The 15,705-nt window shown below is 37.7% G+C and overlaps 1 protein-coding gene across 27 annotated transcripts in view; it reads left to right on the top strand.

Annotated features, from left to right (window-relative positions):
• Positions 1 to 15,705, top strand: part of DLG2 (discs large MAGUK scaffold protein 2) — a 1,060,789-nt gene that overhangs the window by 626,122 nt on the left and 418,962 nt on the right. For all 27 annotated transcript variants that reach the window (XM_075742480.1, XM_075742449.1, XM_075742451.1 and 24 more), the window contains one exon: positions 6,888 to 6,941. In XM_075742480.1, coding sequence (XP_075598595.1) covers positions 6,888 to 6,941 — 54 coding nt within the window. The remainder of the gene's footprint in view (positions 1 to 6,887; positions 6,942 to 15,705) is intronic.

Raw genomic sequence — 15,705 nt, 5'->3', positions numbered from 1 at the left:
CCGTGTCCTTCACTGGATCTGATATTGGGCAAAAAGTTACCGTTATGTTAATCTTTGCTAATTCAAACTGCCAACAGGCAGCATCAGCACAGGTGAAACTTCATCAACTGTAAAGTAGGCACTTTCTTGCCATTCCTTCTGGCAGCCTGTGGATCCACACAGAAATTAGGTTTTCCTTCGGCCTAAATATTTTTTTGTTCAAATAATGCCACAGCTAATAATTAAATAGGAAGTGATTCCTACAGATTAAGTAAAAACCAACACAAAACCCCAAGCCCAAAAATAAGGCCACCTTCATTGAAAGGCACTATTTACCTTTAAATTAAATGGCTTTATATAGGGTTGCATTATATATTTAGGGAAAGGTCTCGAGGATTTCTTGAGGCAATTTTCTTCTATTCTTGACAGCTGCAGCCTGCAAGTAAAGCTGCTTTTGACTTCTGTTTCTAAGTAGAGGTAGGACTAGTTGCTGAAAAGTCATTCTTTAGATGTTCAAAGAGGCTCCCTATCTTTTGTATCTTCTGTTTAATAACAAGCAAATGACTTTTTCTCCTTTTTAGTCTTACAGTTCATAATTCAGTGGTAAATACAACAAAGATTCTGTGTGTTTTGTGATCTTGAGGCTTCATAGCATTCCAGAGAATTACTGTTTTGACATCTAAATTATCATTTACTCTTCCCTGCCTTTGTGTGTTGGTGTAAATCTATTTCTTGCAGATGTGAAATGAAAATTTTGAAAATATGAAATGAATTTAAACTAATTCAGCATTACCTTCTCAGGGCCTCAAACCGTCTGTCACATTATATCTGAGAGATGCAATGTGCCCTATCATGTACAAATATAGGGGCTGCTTCGTATTATTGAGCTACAAAATGCTAACATTTTGAAATGAAATGAAGCTGCAGCTGAATATTCCAGAGGGTGTTTTAGAATTTAGAGCTGGCTACCTGGAAAGATGAGCCCTTAACTCTGATGTACAGTTCACAGAGTCAGGTGTCTGCAAAAGATGGTAATAAGCCACTGACAACTCAACTTACATTTTAAATGGTAATACATACACTGTTGTATTACTCTAAAATCACCACCTCTTTATTTTGAATTTACTTAAATGTAATAATGTAGATAATGATGGTGAGTACTTAACAGGAAAACAGGCAATTGAGAGTTCTGAGTCAAATTAAGATCGCAGCTAGAAGTATATGTGGATAGATCCAAAATGATCACATACTTGTTTTAGTGTTTTCTGGTTAAGAAATAATGTGCTGTGCTCATTATTTATAAAACAGTTACCACATACCTGTGCAAATAGTTTCATGGTCTGGTGTTGAATACAGCACTGCACAGTAGGAATGGTTAAAACAAGGAGTTATGAGTGTTCCAAAAAGAATGATACTCAATATAATATGGATAGTCTATAAAATGGTGAAAGCTGTAAGGAAAACCGGTCAGCCAGGATAATGCTAGCACTCGTGGTAGAGGGAAAGTTCATCTTGTCTGAGAGGTATGAGTCATGTCATACACTTGTAGAGCATTTGGTAGCAAAGTAAATGTTCATGAACTAAACCTTGTGCCTTTTTGTTCTCCTTCTACTGGCTTTCACTGTAATCTTGCTTTTAAGTTGTGCTTTTGGTGGAAAAGCAACTAGACTGTCTGACTCGCTGTGAGCAGAACAACCTCATATATATCTGTGGAAGCAAAGTCTGTTGTGCTCAAGTACTTTAAAAAGAGAAAAAAACAATCATCTTCCTCCTTTTTTTTTTCCTTCCCCAAAGCTATTCAAGTTTTGTCCCAGCTATGCCAATCTGTCACCGCAGCTGTCAGTGTGATGCCTTTTCTTCAAAGCACAGAGATGGCTCAGCTGAAAGCACTGCTTCTAGTCAAGGGTAGGAAAAAGGTCTGTGCAGGGAGCAGGAGTTACAAGGCTGACAGCCCGCGCGGTACATTGTCAGCATAATATAATATTTAACGTTTAGGTAAGGATTAGGGCAGAAAGGAAAGTGCAAAATTCACTGCATTCAGTAAATCTCCCTCTTTTGGTGATTGCTTTGGATTTATTTTGCAGCTGCAGAATTGTGAATATGTTCACTAAGGCTTCTTCCCATCTTTGAAATCTGATGGCAAGTCTGGGAGCGCTCTGCATGCTACCTGACTTAAAAGAGGGCTGCCTCTTTCATGAACTAATTACTACTGATTTAAATTCATCCTGCAAGTTAGGCAATTAGACATCTAAAATTTTGAACCCCCCTACATATAGATAGATTATTTAGTTCTTGCCAACCAACATCTCTCTTAAAAATTTGACTGAATTAAGCTGGTTTTGCTAGAGTTTTTTATAGCTGGGGAAAGCTGGGTAAAGAGTAATTAAATGTCTTGGTTAAGACTGTGGAACAACTCGAAGGGCACAGCTAGGAATAAAGTCATTATCTTTGTCCTCCAGAAAACCATTTCTTCTTCTCACCCAGTCTCAAACTTAGATAGTTTATACCTGTGTGGGTATATAGATTGTGACACATAAGAGGCAGTGATGTCTGAAAGACACAGTAGGCAGAGATTCTTAAGAGAATCTAGAAAATTTTTTGCATGCATTTGTTAATTTATGCACAATTGGAAGTATTCTTGATGAGCTGATGAACTGCTATGATAGACTTGTCAGTGTTCTCTCTAAGAAGTGCACAGATATCTGGGTATCTTTTTTGAGAATTTGGTGAATCAATGCATGTGACGTGTTTTTAAGTCACGAATAGATATAGACACATCATCCTGGGGAAGGTAAAATCTTTCTGACTCCCTGTTGCTACCGATCTTCTCTTGACCTATCCCTTGAGTAACTTCACTGTGATTATAGGACTATTTTGATGCTATTGTGTACTCCACAGCTAGCACTATATTTAGGGCTCTCTCCAGTGGTTACAAACTGCCTTCTCAACTCTGCATGATTAAAGCCTCCTACTTTTCTTTAAAGCATGAACTACAAACAGGACACAACTAATAAAATCAGTTCCATTTCCTGCACTTAAATGCAATGTTGTAGCTCAGGATGTTAGTGTTCTTCAAATTACCATATGTTAGAAAGACTGAAGCAAAAGGTAAAACCCCAAATCACCACACAGACTCGCTGTCCCACACATGCACGCACACATACACCTGCACAGATATGTAAAGGAGGAATGGAAAAAGAAAATGCACTGATGATATTAGTTGTGAGTGAATGGTTATAGTCACTATATCCATCTGAAACTACTGCTCTGTGAATTTTCTCATTCCCATCTGTCTGATCAGGATGAATACCTCAGTAGCATAGAATCATCAGTTTGATAGTTGAAGTTCAACTCTTCCAATCAGTAAAGAATACAGCAAGCACTGTGTTCAAATGAACCCTGAAAGATATTCTTGCTTGAAAGCCAATTCTTTACAGGATCTGTAGGAAGGCTAGGTGGGAAAGGATCGCACTATTCAAAGGAGCAGCTTAAATGCTCAGACTTTTGCTGGGGAAAAGGGGTGATGGGCCAAGTGAGAACCTGGGGCTCAGGATTAGGTAGGAAGCTAACAAATGGAAACATCCTGGTGCGTGCCTCTGGGAAGCCTTGTCAAGGCTCCTGAAGGACAGAGGGAGGTGATTATAAAGAGGCAGATCAATTTACGAAGGGTAAATTGTGCCTTGCCAACCTGACAGCTTTCTGTGATGAGATGACTAGCTCTGTGGATGAGGGGAAATCAGTAGGTGTCAGTTGCCTTGGTTTTAGCAAGGCTTTCAGAACAAATTCTCAGTCTTGTAGCCAAATGAGAGAGTGAATGGATAGAGGTACTAGAGAATGGCAGGACACTGGCTCGACCACCAGACCCAAAGGGTAGTGTTCAGCAATTCAAAGTCCAGTAACTGATGACAAGTTATTTGTGATGTTTCTACAGAGCTCATGCTGGTGCTAATGCTATTTAATATCTTCATTACTAACCAGAATGATTAGACAGAGTGCACTGTCAGCAAGATTTTAGATAACACCAGACTGGGCAGAGCAGGTGATACATTGAGTAGTTGCTATCCAGAAGGATGTCAACAGGCATGAGAAATGGGCTGAAAGGAACCTCATGAAGTTCAGTGACAACAGGCAGGAGATCCTGCAGCTGGACAGAATAAAAGATGCAGCAGTCCCAGCCAGGCACAATTCTGACTAGGCAGCAGCTTCACAGAGTGGAGAACAAGTTGCACATGAGTCAGCCATGTGCCCTTGCAATGGTGAAGGCTAATAGCAAACCGGGCTGCACGAAAAACAGCCTAGGCAGCAGTTATAGGGACACCTACTCATCACGTGTGAGGCTGCATCGGGAGTACTGTGTCCAGTTCTGGGTTCCCCAATATGCCAAAGTGTGTTGGGTGGAGGATAACCAAGGTGGTGGCGCACACACCAGTGACTGGGTCTGGTGCACAGAACATACAAGAAAAGAGAGCTCAGTTTGTTCAGCTTGGAGAAGAAGAGGCTGTGGGAAGAATCTAATTGCTGTCTTCAGCCATCTAAGGGATGGTTAGAGAGGAGACAAAGCCAAACTCCTCTCAGAGATGCACAGGAGAAGTACGAGGCAACAGGCACAAGTTGCATCAAGGGAAATTCTGGTCATATACATAAGAGAAAACTTTTCTCAGTGAGGGTGGTTTAGCATTGAAACAGACATCCAGCAAGGCTGTGAAAGTCTTTCTGAAATCAAGGGCAACTGATAATGTGAAGGACATGCAGGTTCTGCTTGTGCTCATATCAGGAAGTAGAGGAGTAATTGAGTTTTCAAAAGAAATTCCAAGTCCCCTAAATATTATTTTTTATAATGTTCCCACAATTACTAGTTTCTAATTGAGAAATCTCTTTAGCTTTACTTCAGGAAAATCTGATACTGGTTTTGTTCCTCAATGGGTTAGAAGCGATTGGTGATAGTATGAGAATGCTTTGGAAAATTACTTCTGAAAGATGGTGGTGGTTGTAATAGATTTTGTGTAAAGCAGTGGAAAGATGCTTTCACTCCGAAGATTGCAAACTTTGTTTATATTTGGTACTAGATCTTCTCACTGTATGTAAAAATAAAAGGATAAAATCAACAAAAGGCAAAGTTTGGTAGAGACAACAGAATACTGTAAAAAAGAATCTTTTTCTTCCTGTAGCAAAGGTGGCAATCTTTAAGTGTATTGAGCTAAGTATTCATGTAAGTAAAAACTGTGATTCGAAAAAGGAAATCCTGTTTAACCTTCAGTGATAATATAGTTATAAATCATTCCATATGCCTAAAGCTAAAAATATTATAATCAAATGGCCTTCAGCTTTTATATATCACTCCAAAGTGTCCAGTGTTATAGGGCACAATGGGAATAAATGGGTATGGGTGTATAATATGTTTTCAGATACTACAGATTTTAATATTAAACTGTACTTACTATGACAACTGATGCATGCCATGAAATGTATACACACCAAATTGTATGCATTTCATTTTCGGTTTTTATTCGCAGGTTACAGTAGTTGTATAGAAATAATAGCATTAATCGTCAGTACCTGTTGTATAGTAGCATATGATTTCTCTGAACACAGAATTATCTTACAATAACTACACCAAAATTAGAAAGAAACTGATATTCTCAAAGTATTTGAATTGCCGCGCTAATGTTACATTCTTAATTTGGGTTATGTCTTTGAGGTTTTGAAATCCTGCAGAGAATATTTGACAACAGAAATATGATCAGTGTTTCCAGTAGTGCTGTAATCATACCTACCATGCACAAAGAGACCCTGCAGTCTGTACAGGTGTAAAGTACAGACAGGCGTTCATTGGCTAATATACAATGTAGATAAATACAACTATTTAGCTACTATGCTAAGCATTAGCACGTTCATCAGCCCAATACAACACCTTGAAGAGCCTTTGCTGACCAAGCAGGCATCAGTCAGGCAGAGAAGCGGTGCCCTCCATCACTTTTTGTTCTACACTGACTACATGTTGATCCTTCTCCTCCTGAGTCCTTGAGCTATTAACAATCCCATCTCAGCAGTCCTGCCTCTGTCTGACATTTTACTGATGGTGCGAGGCTCTACTCTACACTTTCTCACAGCTCTGTAGTTTTCTTCAGAGTCTGAGCCAAGATTATGCAGTTGGGTCGAATCAGAGCTCAGCCTTGGGTCACCACTGCTGAACCCCAGCATGGGAAGGGGAAGAGGTTAGGGCGTTTCAGGTGGCTGGAAACTGGCCTGGATATGGGTTTCATCAATAAGCTAACGATCAGATTGGGCAGGTTTACAGATTCACAAATCTTTTTAAACTGAGTCTCTATTTCAAACTGAACATCAACTGAGTGCATGTGAGCCATGCGGAATATATAGCTTTGACATAAATATCATAGTATGCATGCATATACATATACTACATATGGATTAGTAGTATAAACATGAAATGTTGACGTTTATCCTCTGTAAAGATCAGTTGATCATCTCGGGTTTGCTGAAATACAAAAAGTGGACTTGTAAGGTAAAGGAAGCTGAAACCCTCACCCCCAAGGGCCCCTGATTGTAAGTTGAAGCCATCACATTTCTATACTTCTATTAAAAAATGAATGACTAGTTATTATATATTCAGGATGTGATCCAAAGCCTAATGAAATTGAAAAGAAAGAGCACGATGAGCTGTGGTTTGGAGGCTGAGAATCTATTTCCTTCATCCTTAATTGATTGAACAGTATCTGAAGTTATGTATTGATGTATGATGTGAATTCAATGGGAAGATAGGCTTTCAGACTTTTAATTGCGACTATAGGCTTTTAGACTTTTAATTTAATGTATCATTATGGACATTTCAATAGTAATGAATTTCAGATTTTTAAATTTCTTTTCTCTTTTTTTTTTTCCCCTTTCAGGCAAGCCCTGCCCCTATAATTGTCAACACAGACACCTTGGACACAATCCCTTATGTAAGTATTAATTTTTTTTTAATCATATATAGAATTTTTTTTTATTTTCCCACAGAAATTCTATTCAGTATTGCATAGAAGTTATAAACAAATCTTAGAATTAATCATGTCTTTTACAGTTACACAGTTAATTCTTTTCTAGAAGAAATCAGGAATGATAATTGCACTCAGGTGAATTATAGCATATTATATACACATGATTTGTAGTTTAGACTTCCACACATAAACTGTAACTTACTAAAACTAGCCTTTATTTGAAAAAACCCTGTGATTTCATTAAGCCTTTCCTCCTTACCAGTAACATAAAGTATGAATATTTCCTTTCTGAGCAGCATGGACCCTCCTAGCTTGTTAAGAAGATATCTAGATGAACAGTGTAATAGTAAAATGGCGCAAACAGCTCTTCATTTGTCTGTGTGTATTCCTTTTGTAGATGAAAGCTATTAATGATAAATGCCAGCACAAACTAGATGACTTCATGTTTTCTTATTAATGTCTATTCATTTTTATGACTTCTAGAAAAAACAATTTTACCCTAAATTAAATCCATGATTTTATTAGAGTTAAGAAAATCTGCTTTTCTACAACATTTGAAGTCATTGTCATTTTATACTGTAAAAGCAACTATACTTGAAGACAAAGAACATAAAGACAAGGTGAATATATAATAAAGAGAGTAACAGGCTCAAATGATTGGAGGCAAGAAAAGCAAGTAGTACCAGGCTAGCCAGCCAATATCTAATCTTTCTCCCTGCATACTCTTAGTTATCTTTGTAAAGCTCCTAATTAATGTCTCTCATCTGTCGTGTTTTGTCCACATCTGTATCTTATGATACCAATGCATAAGCCTAATTATTTATCCACCTACACCAATCAAATTGCTGGGTTCTGTCTTTTAGAAGACTATTGATGAGGAAGTTTAATAGGGGTTGTCCTGGCCAGCTTGTTTGTTTCTGACAATTCATAAAACTTAGAAATTATTGTGCAGAACACATGCAAAGATCACAGCCAAGAGCAATTTAGAAGAATGATGCTGCTGTAAAGCAGAAGAGAAATCCCTTGTTGGGAATTTCAAACATTGGGAAGGGTGGAAAAGTTAAATAAAATTTCTCTGTTTATTTGCATTCAACTTTCTTAAAAGGCTTCCTATCACTTCTAAGTTTCAGTTTTCCTTCCAAACATCAGAACCACCTGTTCTGGTCTCACTTTCAATAGGACTGGCTTTTCTTCTGTTTTAATGAGACATTTTTCACTTAGTGTTCTCTAGGTCTACCAAAAAGGACATTGTGAGCCCCAGTTCTCATTTCCAGTGTTGGACCTGTGCCCAGGATACTCTGCAGCTACAGTGTTAGAATTCCTAAATACAGATGCAATTACACTAGTGACAAGATGTTCCATCAATATGATTTATTCCCATAACACAGTCTATCAATGCTTATATACTTTTATACCATTTTTATACTAGTGTTCCTTTCCCTTAAAAAAAAAAGGACAAATGACCAAACACATTCAAGAGAAATATTGACAGTAGACTGAAAAGTGCCTGTGGGCTGTTTCTGTCTCCAACACATGATATGAACTAGATAAATAAACAGAAGGTGCTGGTTGTAAAAATAGATAATTTAGAATTAGTCACCTTGTTCTTACCTGGAAGAGTTATGTCCCTTAGATATGGGACACAGCAGAGCTACCAAAGAGGGATTTATTTAGACTAGCCAATAAGAAATGTCAAAGAAGTGAAGCGTTATCTGCTGAGCCCAGGCCAACATAGTGCCCCACAGGACATGGGGACTTTGCTTCACAAATAGGCATTTCGTTCTGATCAGGTTTTGTTTGCTTGAACATTCTCCAAAATGAGACAGACAGACAAACATATGGACAAATGATATCTTCCTCCAACCTAATATTTGGGAGAGTTGGGCTGGGAGACCTGTGTTTTCTTTCCTGCTCCCAGGACTAGTTCAGTTTAGTTTGGTTTAGTTTCATTTTATGGTATTCCCTCTGCTAGGAAGGTGCTGTAGTCACTGGGTCAGACACATGTTTGCCTGTGCGTGCATCCCCTCCTGGCTCAGTGAACTTTTCAAAAACAGGATTTTGGACAGTATGTGGTGGGCTGTCTCTGGCCACTGTCCAGACACTCTTCTCACTCCCCTTGCCTGTGGGGCAGGGAGAAAATAGAAGGAAGGCAAGAAGAGTTGTATATTGAGGTAACAACAGTTTAATAGCAAAAGCAAAAGCTGCGTGTGCGGGAAGAGCAAAATAAGGAATTCATTTACTGCTTAACATCAGCAGGCATGTGTTTAGCCACTTCCTGGAAAGCAAAGCTTCAACACATGTAGCAGTTACTTGGGAAGACAAATGCCATAACTGTGAACATCCACCCTTCCTCCTACTTTCCCTGAGCTTTTACTGCTGAGCATGACATCACATGGTATGGAATATCCCTTTGGTCAGTTGGGGTCAGCTGTCCTGGCTGGGTCTCCTCCCAACCCTTTACCTACCCCCAGCCAACTTGCTGTTGGGGGACAAAGGACAAAATGGGAAAGAGAGGAAGCCTTGATGCTGTGCAAGCTCTGTTCAGCAACAGCCAAAACATTGGTGTGTTACCAACATTGCTTCAGCCACAAAGCGAAGCCTAGTGTCATGCAGGCTACTATGAAGAAAATGAACTCCATCCCAGCCAGACCCAGTACAGCCTGTAATTCCATGTGGGGCCTATAACCCCGCCTCTAACACCATGGGGTGTTAGTGGGGCTTTGTCTCATGCTTAAATATTTGAAAAGGCAGAGGAAAATCTTCCCAAACTGGATGAGCTAAGTGTATGATAATGCAGCCATTGTCACATTATTTATAGTACAAGAAATATAATTTAGCAGATATGCCCTAACATATTTATTTTTCAGACTGGTCAGTTCAGAGAGATAACAGAAGCTAGATTGACTTACTATTTTGAAACATGAACGTGAGTCAAGCACCTGCCTTTTCAGCACTGTCAGGACTTAGACATGCCTGGAGGAAGGCTGTAAACGCATAGGGACATCTCTGGTTAATGTTTAAGCATATTTGTGGTTATTAAAGCCTCTGAAAGGTATCATTCTTTTTTAGTTATCACAAAAAAACATCTAACACTATAGGGACAAATTATTTTATGGGTCAGAGAAGCCAAGTTCAATTATGATATTTTCCATCCAAAGCTAAAAGCAGCCATGATGTACGTGGGCATAGAGCAGCCGATCCCCTCTCACTTCTGTAGCGCGTCTAAAACACCCAGCAGTGCCAATCTTCAGGGCTAGATCCTTCTTAGACCCCTGCTATTCAGCTCGTGTTGTCAAGCCTCAAAGCATATTTGGAGTCTGGGAAGCTTCCTATGGGAAGAACAGGTAGAAATTCTTAGATCTTAGCAATGGGACCATGTTTCCTGTGATCACATTCTTTTTCTCATACCCTGTTTTTCTCTAGTCTTAGATGCTTGTCCTTTATTTCTTTCATCTGAATATGCATTCCACAAATCTGAGTTTCATTTCTAAATTAACTTGTTAAATAAAATTAAAAGGCAAGTGGTTATATACACAAGTAATACATCTCATGACTATTTTTTGATATATTAGTTTTTGATTTCTCACTGCTGGGTTTATTAAGATGCTTTTCATGACAACTAATTAATGCTATCCACTCATGTTTTTGAAGAAAAAGTGCTGCTTTAAAAAAAAATACAACAATATTATTTTTTTAATTAAAATAATTTTTTTCTTAGGTAACTATACTTTTCATTCTATTTACTGCAACAAAGTTAAGTAATTCATTTTATGCCATGTAGAAATTATTTTCAAATTTTAAACACTGGAATAAGCATAAATTGGCAAATTTTGGTGAATCAAGGTGGTCTTACTTTTTTCTGACGTTACTAGCCACAGCTGATAGCCTGATAGATCCCTAAATAAGGTCAGGCTATTTTTAGTGTTGTTCATACCAGATGGAGACTTCTCATGATTTCATTTAGCAGTTGGCTCAGGAGCACAACAAACCTGTCTCACTGGTTTGTTTTACGCAATGTACCTCCAAAGCATTTCCATATCGATAACAGCTCTGCTCATCCTCTCCGCCATCTTCCTCCAAAAATTCCTGAGTGTTTTCAGAGGGAGGGGGCCTTGTGGCAATGATTAGCATTCAGAATGCATTTTCAAATGTAATGTTTCCACTGGTCCACCAGAGAGAAATTTCATTTTTATAGTTGGTATACAACTGGTAAACTGAGTGATTTGTCTCATTAACATTCTAATGATTTAAATTCATGTAATTAAACCTTTTGGTACTGTTGACATTCTTAGAACCTCTCAACTCAATAGTTTGAGAAAAAAATCATCCTGTGAGGGACTGTTTTTCATCAGTGTGTTTTTCTTAAATGAGATAGATAAAAAAAAGCCTTATTCTATTATACTGTATGTAATTTGGGCCTGCAGCAAATAACACAGGAAACAGTTAATTAGCTTTGTTTCTAGGTTCAGTGGCTTGAAAACTTTGGCTTGCCAAGCTTTGGGTGTGGGAATAAATTTGATAGGAAGCTTCAATGGTACAAAACAAATTATTCTGTGGCATTTTAAGCACAATTAAACATTTGTGGGAGTTTGTTTGTTCTCTATTCTTTGGCTGTAAATTTTAGATCTTTTTGTATAATGAGAAGCATTAATTTAATAACATGAATCATCTCAATTTCTCTGTTGCACAGAATAAGCCTTATTTATTTCTTTTTTAGTTTCCAAAATGCTGTATAGTTAAGTTAAAAGTAGCTATAAGGCTGGCTTTGCCACATCACTTTCAGAAATCAATGTGAACCCTCCTGTTCATTTTATGAGGGAATGTCATTGTCCTTTCATCTTACCTAAACGTTAATATAAGTTCAGTCAGGTACTGTGGTTGTTCCCTTCCTCCTCCTGACTTGTCACAATGATAAGGTCTAAAGGAATATGTACTTTACTCTCCTTTTGGTCCCAATGAATTCCATCTCTTCAGTCTCCCTTTGTTCTTCCAAATTATTATTATTGTTGTTGTTGTTATTATTATTACTATTTATTGTTACTGTTGTTTTGTTACTGGCTTGCTTTGCTAATTGTGGTGCCTAAGCTGAGTTCTGTGCAGATACCTTCAAGTTGTTTCCTAAAGAAGTGATTCGCGGACTACTTAGGTTATGTTTTTGTGAGCTGTAATCAAATCTTTGGATTGCTTTGCACACGCCTGAGCGCAGCCATGCAGATGGCTGTGCGGCTGTTCTGGTGCATCCCTCAGACCCTTTCTTGAGCATGGCAATTGCTCTGTGACAGCTCCTGTGCAGGGAAGTGTGGAGACCATCATGATGCCAAAATGGGGAGGTTTTGAGTATTTTCAGCTTTCCTCTCTGTCATTCGAGTCAGCCAGTGCAACCTGGATTTAGCACATTAGAAGGAGGTACATAAAGGCTTAAACAAAGGCTGCAAAGAAAAAGAATCATAGAGTCGTAGAATCATAGAATCATAGAATGGGTTGGGTTGGAAGACCATCTAGTTCCAACCCCCTTGCCATGGGCAGGGACACCTTCCATGAGAGGAGAAGAAAGAAAGAAGAAGAAGAAGAAAATCTTCCAAGTCTGACTGTAAAAAGAATGGGGAAAATTTCTGCGAGACAGTTGGTACTCCAAAGGCTTTTATTGGATAATATGAATGTAGGTGCAGCCTAGATGTAAATAAGTAAATTGGAGGAGGGAGGTGGCCTTATATATTTCTATAATAAAGTGTGTCATATGGCATTATGTCATGAATATGAAATGTCATCTGTAACTATGATGAACAAATATTTGAAGACAATGGTAATAGAGGAGTAAAAAGGAATTGTCTAAAAGGGTAGGATCTGATTTTTCACAAAGCTTGGAGCTCTTGAGTTGTTTTTTTTATTAATGTGTGTATTAAAAGATATAAAAATTGACATAGTATATATTTTCCCACTGACTTATCTTCAGAATAAATTTGTTGCTTCTTTATTAATTAGTTTGATCATAGTCTTGAAAGTCAGATTGCACATTTTATTATCTCAAATGACTCTTTTCCAGATTGTTAAACACCAGTTTTGTTTGTTTGTTGTTTACAGTCACCTTTCTGTCTGTCAGTTCATGTGGATTACAATGGAAAAGCTAAATCTGGTAGAGCTCTGTGCTAGTTTTTAAAAGCTGAATTGGCCTGACTTCACTGTTTTGGCCCTTGAATTGTATCACAGCAATGTTGTTTGCCCTGGCAGTCACTGCTGCGTTCTGCATTTCATCGTTTCTGCAGTGGGATAAGAGATTTTTCTTTTATAGTAGCAGTATTGACGAGATTGATTTAAGTCCTGTTTATAAAATATTTTGAGATCATTAGCGAAAAGGGTGCTACATAACACAAGAATAATGAACTAGCATAGAACAATTCCCCTTAAACATGTAAAAATAGAAAAATGTTCATCCTGCCATGTGATGACTTAAATGGATTTTAGTATGATGGATAGCAGAAAAATACGTTGCTGCTGTCCAAAACCCAAAGCAAAACTACAGAATGCATCTTATGAATCTAGTTTATTTTGCCTCTGTTTCATACCCATTGTTTTTCTACCTGAAAATCAGTATTTTTCAAACCTTTTCATTTAAAATGTACTGTTTTAGAAAGGAACATCTTTACAAAACAGTCCGAAGTGATTTTGGAGTTAAAATGTCATTGTTTTTACTGGGTTTTCCTTTTAAATTCTGGATGCAATTTTGAATATTTAAGTCTCATCAAAGCCAACTTTAAGATTTAGAGGGGGGATTTATTTTATTTTCCTCAGGAATGAGCACTACTTTGCATTTCTGAGTGCTATATGTCATATTACATGAAAAATCAGAAAAAAAACCTTCACTATGTCTGGATGTAGGTAGAAATATCAACATCCTGTCAATCCATCAAGTAAAAGCATCCCTTGGTCACATATCTAATTACTCCTTGACACTTTAATTCTGCAAAATTATAATACTTTCCATTTTCAATTACATGTGAATAAACCTGGCCTTTAGATTCAATCAAGAAGTTCTTTCTGTAGACATTTAATTGAAACATTGCCATTAGTAGACTGGGAGAGGGGAGCTTATTGAACTGTAAAGAGAGCACATCATACACTTCTCTGTGTCCTTCTGCTTCAGGTGGACACAGCACAGAAAATGTGTAATGCCTCATACCTTTTGGATTTGGACTACACTTAGAGTGCATGTGCTTTAGCATTTTAGTCCAGGTCATGGGTGTGATTGAGAAGGAAATTCCCTGCATTGACCAGTCTTTAGTTCATAGGCTGGAGCTTATGAAACAGACTTTCTGACAAAAAAATAAACAACAGGCTTCTGGATACCCTCTACCCACTATCAGGCAGTCGTTCCTTTGGGTGATGCTGAACTAAACCCCCTAAAAGAAGTATCATGCTTTGCTTTTGCAGAGGCTGTTCCTGCTGGGCCGCTCTTCTTATCCTTGTAGCCTCTACTGTGGGCAAGGCACTGCTCTATCAGTAATTTTTATCACTCTGAGAAAAATCATATATACTTTTGTGGATGTAAGTGTATGTGTACATATCCCTCCTTTATGCCCAGCTATACTTCATTTTTAATTTGTCCAATTTGTCCATGAGGTCTGCAGCATGTGCTGCAGAACGCAGAGTATGTCTGTTAGAGTTGTTGGAGATTTGAGTCAGCCAAGAATTGCATGGCCTGAACTGACCTAAATTAAATGTAGTTTGAATTTGTTTTTGTCTTGCTCTGCCTGGCCTTGAATTAGCTTTTGCTTTTGTGTCATTTTTGATATATTACACTACAGGCCCACAGTTAACATTACTGGATTGTGTAGCAGTAAGCTAAAATCAGTAGGGTCGGTGAGTTTGCAAGGATCCACTGGTTAACATAACCTCTTGAAAATATGCTTTTACAGAACAATCCATGGTCTTAATCTATGAAACCCATTGTCTTCCATAAATGTTTCTGTTCATTTTAGTTTTATTCTTCTGCATAAAAGGCTTGAGATATCTATTTAAGTTGATAAAGCTCTTCAAGTATGCAAGACTATTTTTCCATGGCAGTAGCTTTATTCTGAATTACTTGAAGTCATGAAGTTGCAGTTTTGAACTGAATTGGGAAACATAACATAAAGAGTACAAGTGAATAATTACTTATCTATAGACTTAATTTCTTTGTGATTTGAGACAACGGCCCTTGTGGGTAGATTTCACTGTATTAGAAAGGTGTAGAACTGAAGTGAAACCTGTTTTCAAAAGTGAAAGAGGAGTTAGCACAGATGTCATTATCTTAATAGTTTTAATTATACAAAAGGAAGAAAGAGCTTTCGTGTTCCATACAACTTGATTTTGGAGGACTTCACACGGCAAAATTTAGAGTGCTGTTGTCAGAGACAGACATATTCCTTTGACCCTGGATAACCTAAGAAGTAAAGACAAAGTAACTGCCCAGTATTGAAAAGAAAACTAGTTTTGATTAAAAGTGGAAAAGAAAAATATTAGTTTCATGTCTTATTGGAAATGGAAGGGCTTAATTTCTATGATGCTTCAGTCCTTTAAAATGAGATATATCTGAAATTTATTTTACGAGAAGCCTTTTTTGTAATTTTAAGGATATTTATTTTTTATGTCTAGAATTGATTGATGTTTTGCTTTGCAAACTACCTCTTAAAGTTCAGCCAAGACAAGGTTCTTGTAATCCTGGCTGTACATACCGCAGCATTAGTAATAA

The sequence above is a fragment of the Balearica regulorum genome, chromosome 1, assembly GCF_011004875.1.
Source record: "Balearica regulorum gibbericeps isolate bBalReg1 chromosome 1, bBalReg1.pri, whole genome shotgun sequence".
In the NCBI taxonomy this organism is placed as follows: Eukaryota; Metazoa; Chordata; class Aves; order Gruiformes; family Gruidae; genus Balearica; species Balearica regulorum.
The sequence above is the reverse complement of the archived record's forward strand: the minus strand, read 5'-3'. Positions and strand labels throughout refer to the sequence as shown.